This window comes from Dermochelys coriacea, chromosome 3, assembly GCF_009764565.3.
Source record: "Dermochelys coriacea isolate rDerCor1 chromosome 3, rDerCor1.pri.v4, whole genome shotgun sequence".
Taxonomy (NCBI): Eukaryota; Metazoa; Chordata; order Testudines; family Dermochelyidae; genus Dermochelys; species Dermochelys coriacea.
The window spans coordinates 144,481,959-144,498,209 of NC_050070.1; the positions used below are offsets into that span (position 1 = coordinate 144,481,959).

At 38.3% G+C, this 16,251-nt stretch overlaps 1 protein-coding gene and 1 long non-coding RNA gene across 2 annotated transcripts in view; one reads left to right on the plus strand and one right to left on the minus strand.

The window, feature by feature from the left end:
• Window positions 1–379: 379 nt before the first annotated feature.
• The window catches only part of MEMO1 (mediator of cell motility 1), a 52,887-nt gene continuing 37,015 nt past the window's right edge, over window positions 380–16,251 (minus strand). The window contains exons 6-9 of the mRNA XM_038396263.2: window positions 14,800–14,942; window positions 13,550–13,626; window positions 3,836–3,940; window positions 380–2,588 (exon numbers count right to left, since the gene is read on the minus strand). Coding sequence (XP_038252191.1) covers window positions 2,457–2,588; window positions 3,836–3,940; window positions 13,550–13,626; window positions 14,800–14,942 — 457 coding nt within the window. The 3' untranslated portion in view covers window positions 380–2,456. The remainder of the gene's footprint in view (window positions 2,589–3,835; window positions 3,941–13,549; window positions 13,627–14,799; window positions 14,943–16,251) is intronic.
• LOC119853321 lies at window positions 11,824–15,650 on the plus strand. Its single transcript, XR_005292020.2, has 3 exons — window positions 11,824–12,413; window positions 13,002–13,132; window positions 15,188–15,650. It is a non-coding gene; the product is annotated as an uncharacterized LOC119853321 (long non-coding RNA).

A 16,251-nucleotide genomic window follows, 5' to 3' on the forward strand; every position in this document is an offset into this window, starting at 1 on the left:
TAGCATTTGTCCCAAAGAGTATGTTACCCTTATTTGAATTAGAAGAGCATGTAATAGGTCCTAAGTGAAGCTGGAACAATGTTGTTCTGGTCTTCAGTGAAGGTCCTTTTAAGATTCTTATATTTGGCCTCTTAATTCCTTTCCCTTTTTGACATATTTAAATTCAGGCACCTAGAAATTCTCCAAATTAAGCCAAAATCAAGGCAACCTTATTAAAAAAAAAGTACATGTATATCTGACACTAGAGGTGTCCTGTTCTCACAAAACAGGCGGTTCTACCACAAGTACTTCTGATTAAGGGTCTATGATTGTGACAGTACGGGAGGCCAGTTTAGGGTTTTTTCAGCAAAATTATCAGCGTGATTAGTAGGCTCAGAAATTCCAATTTTAATTAGAAACTTTATTTGGAAATACATTACATAGTTTACATGTGGTGATAAGTGCTTTCACCATGAGATATTTCAGAACATTGTGCTGAGCAAAATGGCTATAGATTTCCTTGGAACTTTCCTTTAAAAAAAAACAAAAAAACAAAAGTATCTTCTTACAGAACTATGAAGCAACTTAAAAATATTTGTATTTAAAGGCTATTACTACATTTACCTTAGGGTAAAAATATTTAATCATTCCAAATACTTGCATGTTTCAGAAATGACATAAGTATTTGGCATTATGACCAACAGAAATTCAAGTTCTAAATAATCCTTGAATTCACTAAAATGTGGAAGAGAAGCAAAATAATGCTAATTTCAATGATCAAATTATTTTTGCTATATAAGGCACAGTCATCAGAAACCTTTGAAACTTTATAGAAGAGTATACAAATTCAGATTTATTTGCACATATTTGTGAGATTTTCTTTGATAAAGCCTGAAAGATTATTTTCTATCTGCTGCTGAGAGTTTCCAGGAACAAGTCAGAGCAGCAAGGCAACTAATATAGAGAAGCCATGCAAAGAGTGAAGATTGATGCTTATGATGGCATAAAAATATCTGCAAAGTAGTTCATTTTATAAATGGAGCATTCACCTGATATCACTGAAGTGGTGACCATCCAATTAAGGGAAAATTAGATGCGGAATTATTTCTGCAAGTAGCGTCTACATACAAAGATGTTCTCTCCCACCCAAAAAAGCGACAAGTATGAGACATACAAAGGTCGCCTGACAGTAGACTAAATGTCAGGGAATGTTAACTCCATTTACTTAAACAGTAACTACTGCCATTGCAATTTGCTCTACTTAATAAACAAAATGAAGACGTCCAAAAATGGTATTAATTGAACAAACAATTACCATTATTTTGGTTGGATAAGTGCTCAAGAAACCCATAAGATGTAGTGATGTTTCAAGAGGTTGGAAGAAACAGAATTTTTTTAAGATGATTTCTTATTTAAGCATTCAAATATGAGGAATTTCTTTTTTCAATCAAATTCTTAAGGAATAGTTGCATGAACATAGCACTGTCTGGCACATATGACCTATGAATGCTTAATATGTTTTCAGAATTACCTAATTGGCAGACTTCTGTTTTCAATTTTTCTTATTGCAATTAAAGTACTGTAGCCATTATAATTGAATAATCAAGTTTTGACATTTAAAATGTCACTGAAATCATTATTTTGACACAGATTTGTATCACATACCAAAAGATAATTTGTATATGTAGTTCTGTGAAATAAATGCAAACACTAAAATATAAAAAAGATTTAAAAAATTAATTTGAAAAGCTGAACTCATACTTCAGCTTTGAGGTAAAAAAATTCTGTAAATGAAGAAGTCATGACATAAATGTGGAATATAAAATACATTCTAAAGTATTTTACAGAATGGTTGAGTTTCTCATCAGGCATGAGAATCTGGAGGAGAATGATGTTAATGAGAAGCAGTTCACATACAGAACACAAAGCAATAAGTTTAAATCAGACTATTTTGGTTTGTGTAGCCCTTTATTAGCAACTAAAATAGAAGATATCTGTTGTACAACACGGCTAGTAATGGACTATACTGGAGTTTTATTATATTCTAATACAGGATCATTTATAAATGCTTTTTTTTCATTAAAAAGCTTCCACCCTTTTTTCTGTTTACAACTGGCAAAACTATTCTGAAAGCTGAGTACATGTGCACAGGTCTGCAAAGAGTGCAAATTTAGGAATTGGTAAATGCTTTACATGTTATATTTGAAAGGACTGTCTACCACCATGCCTTTACAGACATCATCTTTTTTTTTTAAATCACAACGTTTTGACACGAGCCTTCCTTCTATTGTCTTAACAAGAAAGCATTTTTAAATGAGTTGAAACTAAGGAAGGACTACACCTACTAGAAAAGAAGAGAGTTCTATTAGTTTGAGGTTTCAGTATACCCGAAGACCAGGAACCGTATCTTTGTAAGGGCTAGGCTGGGACCCCGTACATAGTATGTGTGCAGGTGGCATCCCTGAGTGTTCGGAGGTTCAGTGGACCATTAGTGCTCCAGCAGCATAACTTACTGAGCTGTCTTGCCAGTTTCGACACTGGCTTGACTGGGCATAATTCAAAAATGAAAAGCTCATATTCATTCCATTCTTCTGGAGCTCTGTTATAGCCTACATGGAAACAAAAAAAGAAAAAAACAAACATGTTAAGGACAAGTTATTCAGCAGGCTCTGCTACTTTAGTCCCCACTCCCCTCCTTCAATTGGACTTAATGCATTCCTGCAGCTCCTTCCTTTCCTCAAAACCCCAAAATACTCCCTGGACACCTTTGGAGAGACCCCATCTATGTGACTCCCTATTATTCATGCAGAGAGACCCCTCCCTGACCTAATCTTTTGTGCAGTAGGACATTTTTACAAGAGGCAAACGGAATACTGGTGCTTGTAGTCTTTGAGGCAGTTGGACCATTAAGAGAAGGAAAATGCAAAGCAAGAGAGAACAAAATTTAGGGTTCTAGATTTATTGCTAAATTGTAGCATTATTTTTAACACAAAGACCTCCTGTGATTTTGGTAACATGGTCAGAGCTACAACATTTAACTTTTTTTTAAAATACTCTTCCCAGTATAGACACTTCAAATAGAGATCTTTTCACAGGCCCCCTCCTGCAGAGATTCCCCAATGTGTTCTCCACAGAGATCAACCTCCCAATGAATAACACCCTCCCTGGTTAAAATAAAAAAAGAATAATGTCCCTCCCATTTGTGTTTTAAATTACATTTAAAAATACAGGGCTATACTCACCAGTACTGTCTAGATGGTTTGCATCAATCCAGCAATGCTGTGAAGCAGCCACAAACCCACTGTGATCAGCTAATTAAGCCAAGTTTACAGCTGCTTTGTATCACCAGCGGAGTACACAGTAGCCAGACTATAACATAGAATCTGGCTCATAATGGCTATTAATTTAGAAGCTAGTTCAGTAATGCTGTGTGCAACTCCCCTTTGAAATATTGTCAGAAGCGACAATATGTTCACAATCACCAGATAAATAATATATTGACAAACATAGTTTCTTTAAAATATATGTGCTACAACTATTGATTCAGGAATTGAAATGGGTACATTTCATGAGGTATGGGAATTTCAAAGGAGAGAGTTAGGTGGCCCATTTCACATTGAAATTCAATGGAACTGGATGTTTATCTCCCTTAGGCACTTCTGAAGATCCCAGCCCTAGTAAAAGATAAGTTTGCCTGGGTATCAGCCTAGAAAATTACAGAGTTTGAAAACTTGGGAAAACAAACTGGATTCAGACTTCCAGTCTCAGAGGTAATAGGCCCTCTAGCAATTTATTGGTGAGAGAAATTTAAACAAATTTGCAATAAGTCAACATTTTCACAAACAGTGGTACTTACATTTAATAATACCCCAATGGGATGTCTTCCACATATTGTATTATGGTATTTCTTCAAGTAATTGCTAAAAGATACAGGATCTAGCTGCTCTATAATGCTCATACCCTGAAAAAGAGTCAATAGCAATGATTACTTCCTACCTCGTTAAAATGTATGAGCCTTTTAATTAATGGACATCACAACTTCATGATGTGTTTGAGAAGAAAAAAACCTCAATTCTGAATCATGGGAATCTCAGTATATGAACAGGATTTTCTAATTGTGGGTTTGCCTTGCTCCCATCCCTTATAAAAAGAAGGGACGGGAGTATGACCTTCCAAAGCCGTGACTGATCTGACATTCATGGGACTATTCTTCAAATCTTGAGACAGCCACATAAAGGTCTATTGCCTTCCCACTACTGCCTCTGCCTGTTCCCCTGGCAACACTACTCCCTGAGGAGTTTTACTCCTATGGGCTTCTGAAGAGTAGTAGCACCAAATACTAGGCAGGCTAAAATCCACGTGTGAAAATAAAACCTAATCACATATCCTAACATTATGTTTATACAGGCACCAATAGAATCCCACCAGTGTTCCAGGCAAAGGCTGCTCTTTCCTTGTCAAATAAATGTAAAATAGCTTACAACAAATCTACCTTACAGCTTCTACCTTTCTCAGCTATTCCCCAGCTGCCTCTTGCAAAACCGTGCTAGGTCCTGTCCCACATTCTCCTATCTGAGAAATGCTTAGTCCTTAAAGTTGCCAATGGGTTAATGAGGTCCAGCTACTGATGGGTCAAGGAAATTCCCCCTGGAGTTCAGAACAGGACAGTACATGGGAGTGGAAATAAGTTCATGGGGGATGGGGGGCAAGGGAGAGAGAGCATGCGTGCAATATTCATGGGGAAATTCTCCTGAGGGGCTTTTTTTTATTTTTAGTTTTAGGAGAAGTTATATGCAAAGAGGAGAAATCATCACCCCAAGAGCGGCCATCCTCTCAAACCCAGTCAAGTCCACCCATCCCCCACAACAACAAAGCCCTAAACATGGTGAAGGGTCTGCTGCAGAGTTGGGGAGATGACAATGCCACTTACATCTTCCCTCAAAACAAAGAATGGCCCAATTCTTCCAGAAATGCTGCAATTTTCTTGCTTTCCAAGTGATTTTCAGGAAGGCATGCTCTGGCCCTTAGCATCCCAACTCATACAGTTATTTCCTTTCCTGCTAACAGTCAGCTAGGGTACCGACTGTGATGTGAATACTTGTCCACTAACTGGATTGTGACCAGCTTGTTTCACATAAAACTATTCAATGGTGTAATAAACTTTCGTTCACTAATGACCTAGGAAGGACATGAACTGGTAGACAACAATTTGAAAGACAAGATAATCTCCTGAGCTGTCCAGTTTTCTTGTAAATTTTAATTATTGTACAGCTATGTAAAGTAGAATCAGCTTAATTGCATACCCAAAATGTAATGAGATTAGCCAACTGCAACTGTGATTATGAATAGGACACCATGTCTGTCAGGGATTCCGTGACTTTCCACGACCTCCATGAATTCTGCAGCGGCTCCGCAGCCAGCCGCTCGGGTGACCCTGCAGCCAGCTGCACCGGCACTGCTGGAATGGCCCCGGGGCAACCGCACCAGCTGCTGCTGGGGTGGCCCCAGGCAGCTGTCCCCAGGGACCGCCTGAGCAGCAGCAGGTGCAGCTAGCCCCAGGGACCACCTGAGCAGAAGTCCTGGGGGCAGCGGTGAGTGGGTGGCCCCAGGAGCAGCTGCTGCTCAGTGGCCCCTGGCAGTAAGTGCCACTGCCCCCACCCCACTAAGATTTAGTCAGGGGTACATAGTACAAGTCATGGACAGGTCATGGGCCGTGAATTTCTGTTTATTACCTGTGACAGTCCATGACTTTTACTAAAAATACCCATGACTAAATCATAGCCTTAATTATGAACAGCAGAACACATTCTGTAGATTAAAAAAAAATTATTTCATTAATGTAATACAGAAACTACAGTGAGGTACAAGATTCATGTCACAGCCACTGAAATATATTGAACTCTATCTGACAATTTAGCAGCTGTCCTCACTAAATGGTCACTGTATTTATCAGCGTCAAATAAGCTGATTTTGATACAAAAGTTATGACCATGGAACATTTAGAGTTGAGCTAATCGTCCAAAAACGAATACAAATAAAACCTGCATTCCATGATACACCATCATGCATTCTCCATGTTTTAGCGAAACGTCTATTTTAGCAATGGTTTATAGAATTTTAAAAATTGCACTGGGATTATTTTTTGAATCCTTGATTTCAAAATGAGTACTGCCAATCTTGGTTCTCAGGCAAGTGTAACATACAGGGGAAAAGTCCCACAGTTTGACTGAATAAGGAAATACTGCTGTCACCTGGTATTTTGTGTTTTTGTTCATTCTAAATGGCAGTTGCATTAAGCTGTTTAGAAATCTGCAGGTGTTAAAGGAGTCCATCTGGACATGAATTAGAGAAAAGAGTATCACACAGCTCTGCAATTTATCATGTGGATACCACAGTACCACCATATATGTAGTATATATTGGTTTACCAAACACACATTAAATAACATCTGCAGTGCCCAGGGGTAATGAGATGGGGAATATCTAACATAACAAAATTCATTTTTAACTTCTGGTTTAGTAATCAATGGGGCTACTCACATAAAGAAAGAGTTTGCGAGATGAGGCTCTTATTTTATATATAGTATTTCATACTATAATGAATTGTATTGAACTATATTGAATATTGTATTCATACTATAATGAACTGAACTATAATATTGTATTCAATTATATTTATTGTCATTTTCCTAATATCTACTTTGTTTCTAAGAAAAGTATGACAAGAGTAGATTACACATAGAAGTAGAAATGTCCAAACAGTTAACAGTTTATGCAAATAATCTAATTATTTTTTCAGGTCCAACAATCATTTTTCAAGTTTGCTCACTTTTCTCAGCCTATAACATATCCAGATCAGAATTTTCAAAAACCAGCAATGACTCTGGGTGTCTCAATTTTTTTGTGCCCAATTTCAGATGATTTTCAGAAGTGCTGGGCATCCACAACTTAAACAAAAGTTAATGGGAGCTGAAGATACATAGTACCTCTGAAAAGCAAACCTCAAATGCACCCACAATCAGTGGCTGCTCTTGGAAACTTTGGTCCTAGTAACGATATGAACTGATGGATTTGTAACCTGAATCTTATAAGTGAAAAAATAAAAGGTGATGGGATATTAAGTCTTCTCTAGCAGATATTAGCAATATTATGGAAAATCATCAACACGTTTCAATGCAATAAATCTCCTTTTGATTGCCCTTTTCTCACTGTTACAATGTTACTGAGATAGGGATACAACTAAAGGAAGAGAAATATTTTAAAAGAATGCCAATTCTTGATTAAACAGTTTAAATAAAATGCTAATAGCCCAAGCAAATAATACTTAAACTAAGCTTCAAGTGAAGCCAGATTCTGATCGCTATTACATGGGCATTCCCCCACTGATTTAAATGGAGTTATCAGATTTACACCAGATCAACTGAGGTGAACAATCTGGCCCTGATTTTGCCAGGTAGCTTTTTCTAGCCATGAGCAGAACAAATTACTTTTCATTTTTTTTCTAAACAAATGCTCCCCCACTTTTACATCAGTAGATTATGGCAAAATGTATATATCTATGGCTCTGCTTAAATCATAGCAATCCAAACCTCAAATTATGAATAACAGGCTGGTAAAACTGCAATGTAAATGATATAATCTAGTTACCTGCTAGCAGGGTGGATAAAAATCAATGGGTTTTTTTTTTTAAATTAAAAAAAATCGGATTTTTTAATTTAAATCGAATTTTTTTGATAAAATGCTTTTTGAGGAAAATACCTATCTAAAGATAGTTTTAATTAAGATACATTATAGCTCAAAGATATCTCATCATGGAATAGGGATTATAAATTCTAATTCTATAGTATGAGACAATATATTCAAGTAATGTTTAAGAGAAGTTTTGTAAATGAGTTCCAATAGTTCATGGATTAGGGACCCAATCTTATGGGGATCCAGGGGCTTCTGGATAGATTATTTAGGTTAATCTTTCTATCTACCCAGTGAGACTCAGTGCTCAGTGTAGAAGATACCATCAGAGATGCTTAGTTTTGCAGTTCTCAAACTGTGGATGTCTCTCTCCAAGGTAACATGCTTGTTAACAGCAAAAAATGTTTTAAAATAAATAAATAAATAAATAAATAAAGGTGAAAAATAACAGACCTCAACCCTACTGTTGCTCTGCAAAATTGTGTACACAGAGTTGATCCCTTACCTCTCTCTAAAAGTGCAAAGTTTCAAAAAGTTCAATGAATAGAAGATTTTGGGGGCGGAATAGATCTGGACAAGGAGAAGAAATCTGGAAATAAATGTGAGAAGAGAGGGACAGGCAGTTGAAAGAAAAGTGAAACTGTTTGAGCAGCATATACCAGAAGTCTTGAGGTCTTTCTGAGTGTAGCCTTCATTGATTTGAGGTCTACCATTCTCTCACTAGAAAGGAAAACCTATAATGGCAGCAGGCCGTAAAAGAGACCCAGTTTGGAAATATTTTAAGTTCCTCTACCTGTGGGTAAGACAGGCATGCATGTAAAATGCAAACAGTGCATCAAAGAAATGCAAGGCCTGCTTGCCTGAATGAAACAACATCATGAGAGGTGTTACTTTTCAGGAGGAAGCTGTGTTGAAGATGATGAAAGGAACATGTCTGAACATGCAGGATCTTCAGGTTGGTAAACCTTTTTATTTCATACTTTTTTTTAAGGACTGCCTGTCTTCCTTCTGGACTTTTCTTGAATTCTCATGTTTGAGCAAAAAATATATATATATTGTTACTGTATGGTACTATCATTTTAGATGCAGTTGTGATAAAAAATAAATAGCTGAAATAGGCAGATCTTCCTTTTACAATTTCACCTTTAAAGTAGTACTAAGTGTCAGTGAATGCAATGAGCAATACTAAATGAGCAGTATGGTAATAATAATTAAATAACTGCATTGACTTATTTTGTTTAGGAAAATCCATCCTCAACATACAGGATTCTGAAGACTATCCACCTTCAAGATCACCATCATTTTCTATAGTTTCAGAGTTATCTGCCAATGATAGTGTTTCAGTCACATCATATATGTCACGTAGCCACAGTATATCACCTGTAGCAAAAAGAAAAAAAAAATCTCCATCATCCAGAAACATCCATAGATCAGTTTGTGATAAGAAGCAGCAGATTACAAAAAGAGGTAATTGATGAAAAAAATTGCCCAGTTTGTTTATGCAACAAACTCTCCTTTCCGTATGATTGAGAACCCACACTTTATGAACATGGTTCAGTCATTAAGACCAGGATACAGTCCACCCAACAGAGCAGATGTCGCAGGCAAATTGCTGGATAAAGTGTATGAAAGAGAAACGGAGCAGTGTGCAAAAGGTCTAGAGGGTGAAATTGTTAACCTGAGTCTTGATGAGTGGAGCAATGTCCACAATGATCCTGTTGTATGTGCTTGTGTGACAACAGAAGAAGGAAATGTCTTCCTTACAGAAACAATTGCTACATCAGGAAATGCACACATAGCAGAATACTTACAAGTAGTAGCAGAAAAAGCTACAACAAACTGAAAAAAAAATCAAATGTCTAGTACGCAGCTTGGCAACAGACTATTCTGCAAATGTATCCAAGATGAGAAGAAATTATTTAGAAGAGAGTGAAGAGAGTCCCAAGCTAATAACAATGCTCATTTGATGCACCTCCTAGCCAAAGACTTCAGTGCTCCAGAAATAAAGGCTAATGCTGTTGAAATTGCAAAATACTTCTGTAACAACCACTCTGCAGCAGCTGCTCTGAAAAAAGGGGAAGGAACCAAGCTAACTTTCCCATAAGACATGCGATGGAATTCAGTAGTGGACTGTTTTGAGCACTATATCAAGAACCGGCCTAAGCTGATGACAGTCTGTGAACAATATAGTGAAAAAATAGATGGCACTGTCACAGCCAATGTTCTCAATATTGGGCTTAAGAGAAAGGTTGAACACATGCTGTGTACTCTGAAGCCTATTTCTGTAGCCTTGAACAAAATGCAGGGAAATAGCTGTTTTATTGCTGAAGCTGTTTAAATTTGGAAGGAACTGAGTGAGATCTTAAAAAGAGAAATATGCAATGACTGAGTTAAATTACAAGCATTAAAAAAACAAATGGGACAAGCACTATCTCCAATATATTCTTGCAAATATTCTCAATACTCGGTACCAGGGTCAAATCTTAACTGTTGAAGAAGAGGAGTTGGCTATGACATGGACACCCAGCAATCATCCCTCCATAATGCCAACTATAATAAACTTCAGAGCTAAGGATGAACCATTCAAGAAATATATGTTTGCTGTTGATGTTTTAAAGAAAGTCACACCAGTGAACTGGTGGAAGTCACTTAAGCACTTGGATTCAGAGTCTGCTGAAGTGATAATCTCATTTTTAACAGCAGTAGCTTCTTCTGCCGGTGTAGAAATAATATTTTCTTCCTTTGGACTAATTCATTCCAAACTGAGAAATTGTTTGGGACCTGAACAAGCTGGAAAGCTTGTTTTTCTTTTCCAGATTATGGACAAACAGGAAAATGAAGGTGAAGACGACTGAGTTAGCTGCAGAAGCAATATTTTAAATTTCTCATGTTGACCTGGATGGCATAGTCAATTTAATTTTTGTGGGTTTTTTTCAATATCTCATTTAACTATTTTAGTTAAAAACAATTTTAACAAAAACAAATCTGATTTTAAAAAACTTGAATGTTTAACTAAATTCAAAAATTCATAGGCTTGTTTTGTTAAAATATTGTATGTTTGCTGTTGAAGAAAAAAATCCAGAATACATAACATTGTTGTTTTAGTTAAATAAAACAATGTAAATGTCTGTCTTGTGATGTTCTCCTCCTAATACAGCATGGCAAGAAAATCCTCCAGATAATACACATTTCAGGGATGTGTGCCCTCCCCAAACAGTGAATACACTGGGAATGTGCATCACTGACTTGGATAGACTCCTGACGGGTGAGGCAGTGCTTAAATCCCAGAGATCCTGGCATACCCTAGAGGCAAAGGGGATGAACCCCAAAAGGAACTCTTCCATTAAAGCGAAAAGAAGTATAAAACAAGCCTCGAGCACAAAAAAAATAAGTAAAAGCATACAGATGAATTAAAGGAGAAGTAAATAACTACACTAAACTAAAAATTAGAAGATTCTAAAGCTAAATTTTGAATGTAGAAATGGTCATGCTACATGCTCCATCTCAGGCCGAGGCACTTGAGAAGAAACAGAGCGGTCTGCCTACAGTAGCCCTATATATAGTTGGTATGGGGCACAAGGATGTGCAGGGAGATGCACAGACCCAACGGGCACTGCTACCAAAATCTCTGATTGCCTGAAGTGAAGCACCCATAGGGACACAACTCAAAGAATGTAATAACAGGAAAGTATTTAGAGTATATTCTCTGTCTTTTAACACCACACAACAGCCATAAATAAGGTTAGAAGCCAGCCTACGTGACCATGCATCTTCCACAGCACGCCAGTGCTTCACAGACCACATATTGAGAACCTTTGCTCTAGAAGAATCTTCCGGGTTTCCAAAGGCCATTTTTTCCCCACTAGATAATAATTTAGATCTCTGAGATTCAGAACAGGCCTAAATCCTCATGTATTTTTGGGACAAAGAAGAACCTGGAATAAATACCCTTTCCTCCTTGACACAGTTAACATGGTGTAGTGGGGTAGTCACCCGCTCCTGGCGGAGGGGCTTAAATCAACCCAGGAGAGGGCTGTGGCTGGGGGCAGGTAGCTCCCAAGCTGATTGGGCACAGCTGGGACCACGCCCCAAACAGACCACAGCTGGCCCTTATAAAAGGGTTGTGAGCTAGATGCTCAGAAAGAGTCTCCTCTAGCTGTGGAGGGAGAAAGGTCTGGCTCCTGGGGAGTGTACCAGGGTACCTGAGGTGAAGCAGGGCTGGGGAAGGCCAGAGGAGCTGGGAGGCTCCAGACTGGAAAAGCCCCAGGCTGCAGTCCTGGCAGACAGCCTAAGACAGGGTACTGGGGTTGCAACAGGGCAGCCCAAGGGTAGGTAGAGGCAGCAAGTCCAAACCCCCCTTGCCTATGATAAATGGCTAATATAGACTGGAGTTGGCACCGTGAAAAGGGGCTAGATGGTGACTGGCAGTAGCCCATAGGATGAGGCAAGGTGGGGATAGAGGGTGGGGGGTTCCCCAGGGAGGGGAGATCCAGATTTGTGGGGTATTGCCTGGAAGGGCAGCACCCCAGGAAAAAAGGGGAACCGGTGTCTGGGAGGGACATGGGGGCCAGCGACGGCAAGACACCGGCAGAGGGCGCTCCGGAGCTGGTAAAAAGAACTAATTCCCAGAAAGCCAGCAGGAGGCGCCGCAGGGGTGAGTCTCGCCCCATTACACATGGACTCAGTGACATTCTCTGCAAAGAAGTATTGGATTTCCTGCAATGTATCTTCATGATAATGTTGAATGTAAGTGCATTTCTTAAAGAGAGGCAGCTGAAGTAATTTTTCTATAGTAAATTCTGTGGCTTCCCCCAGAAAATGATCAGGACATATGGATCTGAGACAACCATGAATAACTGACACAAAAGGCTTCTATCGTTCCTCCAGGTTCCTTCAAAATGGATACTGACTGACTGGTAACTTTAGTACCTTAGAAAAACCTAGAAGGTCTTACTGCTTTTGGGAAATTGTTTTTGGGATCACCCAGGCTCTCCTGGAAGAGAGATCAGAAGCTATCTGACTTTTGTGTATGGAGCACATCTAAATCCAGACCCAAATATAGGCTGGATTCTTAAGCCAGGTCTGCACAAAAAAGTTAGGTGGGCCCCACTACATTGCTCAGGGGTGTGAAAAATCCACACCCCTGAATAACGTAATTAAGCAGACCTAAGCCCCTAAATACACAGCACTAGAGCAATGCAATAATTCTGTTGACCTAGCTACCACCTCTTGCGGAGGTGGATTAACTACAGTGACAGGAGGTCCACACTTAAACCTGTACAGAAACGCAGCTGTAGACCTAGGCAGGTGCTTTTTTGCTTCCATGTTTTACAGAAGGAGGAGAGGATGTGGGTGACAGTCCCATTGGAACACAAATGGCTCTAGTTTCCTTGGCCAGTGTGACCCCCTACCTTTTCCCAAAAATAGCTGCATCAAATCTATTGAAACTACCAGCAACAACTAAGGTATGATCCCTGTATAATGAAACTAGCACTATTACAAATGTAAGCTAGCAAGACTTTATGTTCTAAGTCATAAGGTTTATTGCTTCCCCTAAATATAGCTATATCTGCATTTAAACAGAAAAATTACACTAAGGGAATTTCAAGCAGTCAGGCAAGCATTTTTCCTAAAAAGGAATATTTACATAATTACATCCACTATACATTGTGCACACTCAGTAAAGTGTATGATACCAGCTGCCTACACGCTGACTAGAGTACAGTAGTAAAAAACCCTCTGTATGACAAGTGAGAGAGAAAAAGCATACAATCAACTATATATCAAATCTTGAATATTTAATTAGAGATTCTAGAAGCATTCAAAGTCATGTGAAGGACAAACTTATTAGACAATTAACTGACCCAAATCGGAAATCTTACCATTTTATCTAGGTGCTCAATGGATCTATAAATCTCTCCTTGGGATTCATCATAGTAACTGTAACGGAACCTTTGACCTTGAAACAAAAATCATGGACAAAATAAAAAGACAAATTAGTAGCTAGAACACCCCCCCAAAAAATAATTTCAATTATGATGAAAAGCGAAGTACAGCTGAACCCACACCTCTAGTAGCCAATCTAGCATAATATCAATTGTAAATCAAAAACTGGAAGCGATACCTTTGATATTCATTAAGGAATGGTATTTTCCATTATATCTTTCTGTTCCATTGAAGTCATTCCAAACACCACCACAGAACCTCACCAGAAACACAAAAACTAAAACTATACCACTTAAAGTGCAGTTATACTTTGAAAAATGACCATGTAAAAATGGCCTTGTGTGGTCCCATGTTAATTGCCTACCAATGACTTCATATCAAATTTGCTCTGTTTACAAGTAAACAGATGGTTTTTCTCACTGACAGCCCTGCAAAATCAATCTGGGATCTGAAAGTCATAGAATATCAGGATTGGAAGGGACCTCAGGAGGTCATCTAGTCCAACCCCCTGCTCAAAGCAGGACCAATCCCCAACTAAATCATGATGTTCTCTCCTGCCTGCACACCAGAACCAGTAAGAAGGGGTGGGTGCCTTTTTGAAACAGTCCCTTTATCAGCCATAACCACACATTAGAAAGGTATATAAACAAAGTGTTATTGGTTAATACAACAAAATGGAAGTCAGAACTCCTGGATTCTCACTCTGCCACCAATACCTAATGTATGATTCTAGGCAATTCACACAAGTGCTGTGCCTCAGTTTACCCATCTGCAAATAGGTATAGTTACTTCCACCATAGGGATGTTGGCATGTTTCATAAATCAGTTTTTATGAAAACTAATTTTTTAAATTTCTTTTAAATCCATAGAACAACAACATAAGAGCAAAGAACTACAATCACTGTTACCAGGCTGTAATAGTGCAGAGAGGCATTTAACACATACCTTCACTACCTCCCTCTCCCATCCCACTGATGACTCAAAGGCTGCCAAATTTAATTTAACCTAATTTTCCAAATAAAAATTCACTTTTGGCCTTACAGAAGGCAGAAAAACATTTACGTTCAAAGGATAAATTTACCATAAAGTTCTAAGCATCAAAGAATGTTTAATGAAAGGGCCTGCTCAAATATAGCTACAATGTAGCTACCACATTGCTATAATACAAAGAAAACCGGCAACTTACCCCAATGGCAGAAGTCAGAAGAAACCACAAAGAGATTACTAGGATCTGCTAGGTATTTACTGAAGAGTTTTCCAAATTCCTGTTCTTTTGACTCACTCAGTGCTCCAACCAATACTGGAACAATGGTAAACTCATCCTTATGGCTTATAAGCAAAAGAAAAAATTTCATATTTAAAATATTAATTTTAAGAATAGAGTTCTTTGTCAAGGTATGATCACTGAAATTATAAATCTGCCCCTTAAAAGGACACTATTAACCTGAAATGTAGTTAATTAAAAAACACAATTAAAAATAGCTTTAGATACTACACCTTCCCCAAGACACCTGACAATGGCTTGCCATTTTGCAACATTTTCTTATTTTCAAAAATCTTTTTTCTCTCCTTAGTTGCAGTGTGAGAAAGCCACAAAACCAACAGAAGAAACCAACTCTATAGAGGAAACAGCAAAAAAGTGACTATGGACAAAATCAAAGACGGAAAGTCCCCTATGTAGAGGAGCAGCACAACGGATACACACCACTGAAATTGTACTTAAGCCACAAGATAGGACATAAGTGATGCGTAGTTATGTGCTGACCTTCTACACCAGTGGTTCTCAATCTATTTGTTACCTGGGCCACAGGTTGAGAACCACAGCGCCCCTCCGCACCGACCCCTATGCTCAGCGCCCCCTGCCCAGAGACCCCTCCACAGAAGGGGACCAGGAGTGGAGTTCTGGGTGGGGGCCGGGTTGCAGGGACCCTGGACCCTGTGGGGCTGGCCGGCGGCCCTGATGCCAGCCCCAGACCCCATGGGACAGCCCCTGGACCCTGTGGGGTTTTCCTTACTCTCTTTTAGTTATAGTAATCATAGGGATCACCTGTGTAAGTAAAAAAAAAAAAAAAAAAAAAAAAAAAAAAAAAAAAAAAAAAAAAAAAGGTAGCTATCAACTGGACACTAATTTTTAAGTTGCCAAAAGTATATACAAACTTCGGAAGCTCAACAGAAAACATATAACACTATTCAAACTTTTTTTTTAAACTGGGCAAATGGTTTAGTGAAACAATCACAGAATGATAACATTTAGAGATATGGAAGACTTATTAAGTCATCTCTTACATATTTCAGGGCAGGACTGTTCTCTATTGTACATTTACAGTATTAGTATTTTGTCAAGTCTTTTACATATATATCTCCGCATGGGAGATTTAATTTTACCTAACTTTGCAAATAAAAATTCACTTCTGGCCTTACAATAAGTAGAAAAACAATTTACAGACTAGTAGATTTCACTGTCAGGAAGTTTTCCCCAAAATTAACCCTATTCACAAGTCAATATACAATACTAACTACTTTCTACAGGATGGTCAGATTTGATTGCTCAACTGCTTGCCCTGCTCCCAGTTTCCTTCCTACCAAGAAATCTCAAGTCTCTAATTTATATTCTTAAATTTTTATGTTAAAAAATTAT